The sequence below is a fragment of the Apodemus sylvaticus genome, chromosome 8 (assembly GCF_947179515.1).
Source record: "Apodemus sylvaticus chromosome 8, mApoSyl1.1, whole genome shotgun sequence".
Taxonomy (NCBI): Eukaryota; Metazoa; Chordata; class Mammalia; order Rodentia; family Muridae; genus Apodemus; species Apodemus sylvaticus.
The window spans coordinates 113,394,236-113,396,604 of NC_067479.1; the positions used below are offsets into that span (position 1 = coordinate 113,394,236).

General features: G+C 51.1%; 1 protein-coding gene across 1 annotated transcript; it reads left to right on the forward strand.

The window, feature by feature from the left end:
• Positions 1 to 372: 372 nt before the first annotated feature.
• On the forward strand, positions 373 to 975 carry LOC127690847 (acanthoscurrin-2-like). Its single transcript, XM_052190331.1, has one exon. The coding sequence runs from the start codon at positions 373 to 375 to the stop codon at positions 973 to 975; it is 603 nt and encodes a 200-aa protein (XP_052046291.1).
• Positions 976 to 2,369: the final 1,394 nt, after the last annotated feature.

Here is a 2,369-nt window from a genome sequence, read left to right on the forward strand (position 1 = left end):
CTGAGAAGACTCATGCCCCAGTGTAGGGGATGCCAGGACCTTGAAGGGGTGGGTTGGTGAGCAGGGGGAGGGGGAATGGGTTAGGGGGGTTTCAGAGGACAAACCAAGAAAGGGGATAAGATTTAAAATGTAAATAAAGAAAATAATAAAAAAGAAGTTATGAGCTTTTCATAACATTATTATGACTTCTGGAAATGTCAGAGGTAGCCTCATGGTAAGTGAATGTTAATTTAGGGATTTTCCTTGAGCCAGCGCTGTGCCTTTGTTGCTTTTCTGGTTCCTCTAATTAATGTATGATAGGAGGTTCAGGCCTCAGGGGAGAGAGTCCATCCTCACAGGGAAGCACACAGCAGGGGTATGAGCAGAGGGGGCATGGGCAATGGAGGTGTAGGCAGAGGGGGTGAGGGCAGTGGAGGCGTGGGCAGAGGGGGAGTGGACAGTGGGGACGTGGGCAATGGGGGCGTAGGCCGAGGGGGCGTGGGCAGTGGGGGCGTAGGCAGAGGGGGCGAGGGCAGTGGAGGTGTGGGCAGTGGGGGAGTGGACAGTGGGGGAGTGGCCAGAGGGGGCGTGGGCAGTGGGGGAGTGGGCAGAGGGGGCGTGGGCAGAGGGGGCGTGGGCAGTGGGGGAGTGGGCAGTGGGGACGTGGGCAGTGGGGGCAAGGGCAGTGGAGGTGTAGCCAGAGGGGGCGTGGGCAGAGGGGGCATGGGCAGAGGGGGCATGGGCAGTGGGGGCGTGGGCAGAGGGGGAGTGGGCAGTGGGGGTGTGGGCAGTGGGAGAGTGGCCAGAGGGGGCGTGGGCAGTGGGGGCGTGGGCAGAGGGGGCGTGGGCAGTGGGGGCGTGGGCAGTGGGGGAGTGGGCAGTGGGGACTTGGGCAGTGGGGGCGTGGGCAGAGGGGCGTGGGCGGTGGAGGCATGGGCAGAGGGGCAGTGGGCAGTGGGGACGTGGGCAGCGGGGGCGTGGGCAGTAGAGGTGTAGCCAGAGGAGGTGTGGGCAGAGGGGGCGTGGGCAGTGGGGGCGTGGGCAGTGGAGGCGTGGGCGGTGGGGGCGTGGTCATCTTAATACATTGCATGCACATGGAAGGGTGTTGGCCAAAACTTGCTTTGTAGTCTTGAATTCTGTGTCTGCCTTCCAGTGCCTTCCAAATGCTGGGTGGGTGTTTGGAAATACAAATGAGGTGACCAATTAGCTTGTCTCAGAAAGCATGAGGTGGGGGTTGGGAATGGGGCTGGGAAAGCCACCCAGTAATCACAACTTTTGGGAGGCCGAAGAGTTTGAGGCTGACCTGGACAACCCGGGGAGACTGACATACAAAGAAGGGAAGACAGGAAACAAAAGAAAACCAAACCGCACAGACCCTGACTGGCTGTTCTCAGGGACAGCGGAGCAGAGCCAGCAGCAGAGATACTTCAGCCAAGGCTTTGGAGGCCAAATCCCAGCTCCATCACTGCAACACAGGACATGCTGTGGCAGTCTCTTAATCTTTTGATGTCCAAGTTTCCTTACCTGTAAAATAAGGTGGTTATAACAAATGTCTTAGACTATCAGTTTTCTAGAAATGCTGTGTTAATCGTTAGCTGTTTGTGTTAAGTTCTTTGTAGGGACGGAAATAGATGATCACAAAAAGTAGACAGCACAAGGGAGACCAGGACGTTTGCTTGAGACTGGTTAGTTTAAAACTCACTGGGAGGTACTTAGAGTTGATATAAGTCTTATGTTTTTCATTTTGAAATGGAAAGTGAACTTTATACATACTCAAACCTAATATAAATCACGATTTTAAAAAGAAGCAGATGAAAAGCATCAATTTTAGCTCAGAATGAAATGTACTATTTCTCATTTGTAAAATAATTATTTTAAAAACTCTTGTTTACTTGAAACAGAATCTTACTATGTAGACTAGGCTACTCCCAGACTTACTGCATAGCCCAGGCTGGACTCAGACTCACAGTGACCACTCTGGTCCAGGCTCCCAGGTTGGGAGCCGAATTGTTTAAATTATTATGACCTTCCCCTGTGTCAGCTCAAACTGCTTAATAGTAATGGTGACAGTCATGAGTTCAAGAGTTTATTAAGTCTTGTATCGGGAATGGACTATTATATTCTAGGTTCATAGCCATCAACAAAATAATTTGAAAGAAATTCCTCTTATAAAAATTAAACTGAAATTAGAGGCAGAGCAAATGAAGCCTAGACCGCTAGGATTAGCCTAGGAGATGGCTGCTCTGTGTTCATTGTATTTTGCCAATGTTTGGGGTTAAGTAATTTGAAAAAAAAAGTGTAGCTAGAAAAATACATCTTGTGGAATCTAGATCTCATCTATCGCCATTTCTGTCCTGACCAAGGATAGGAACTCAAGGCTGGAGCTTGAG

Bases quoted from the DNA above. Each gene is read 5' to 3' on its own strand.
- LOC127690847 (XM_052190331.1), top strand. From the start codon at position 373: ATGGGCAATGGAGGTGTAGGCAGAGGGGGTGAGGGCAGTGGAGGCGTG.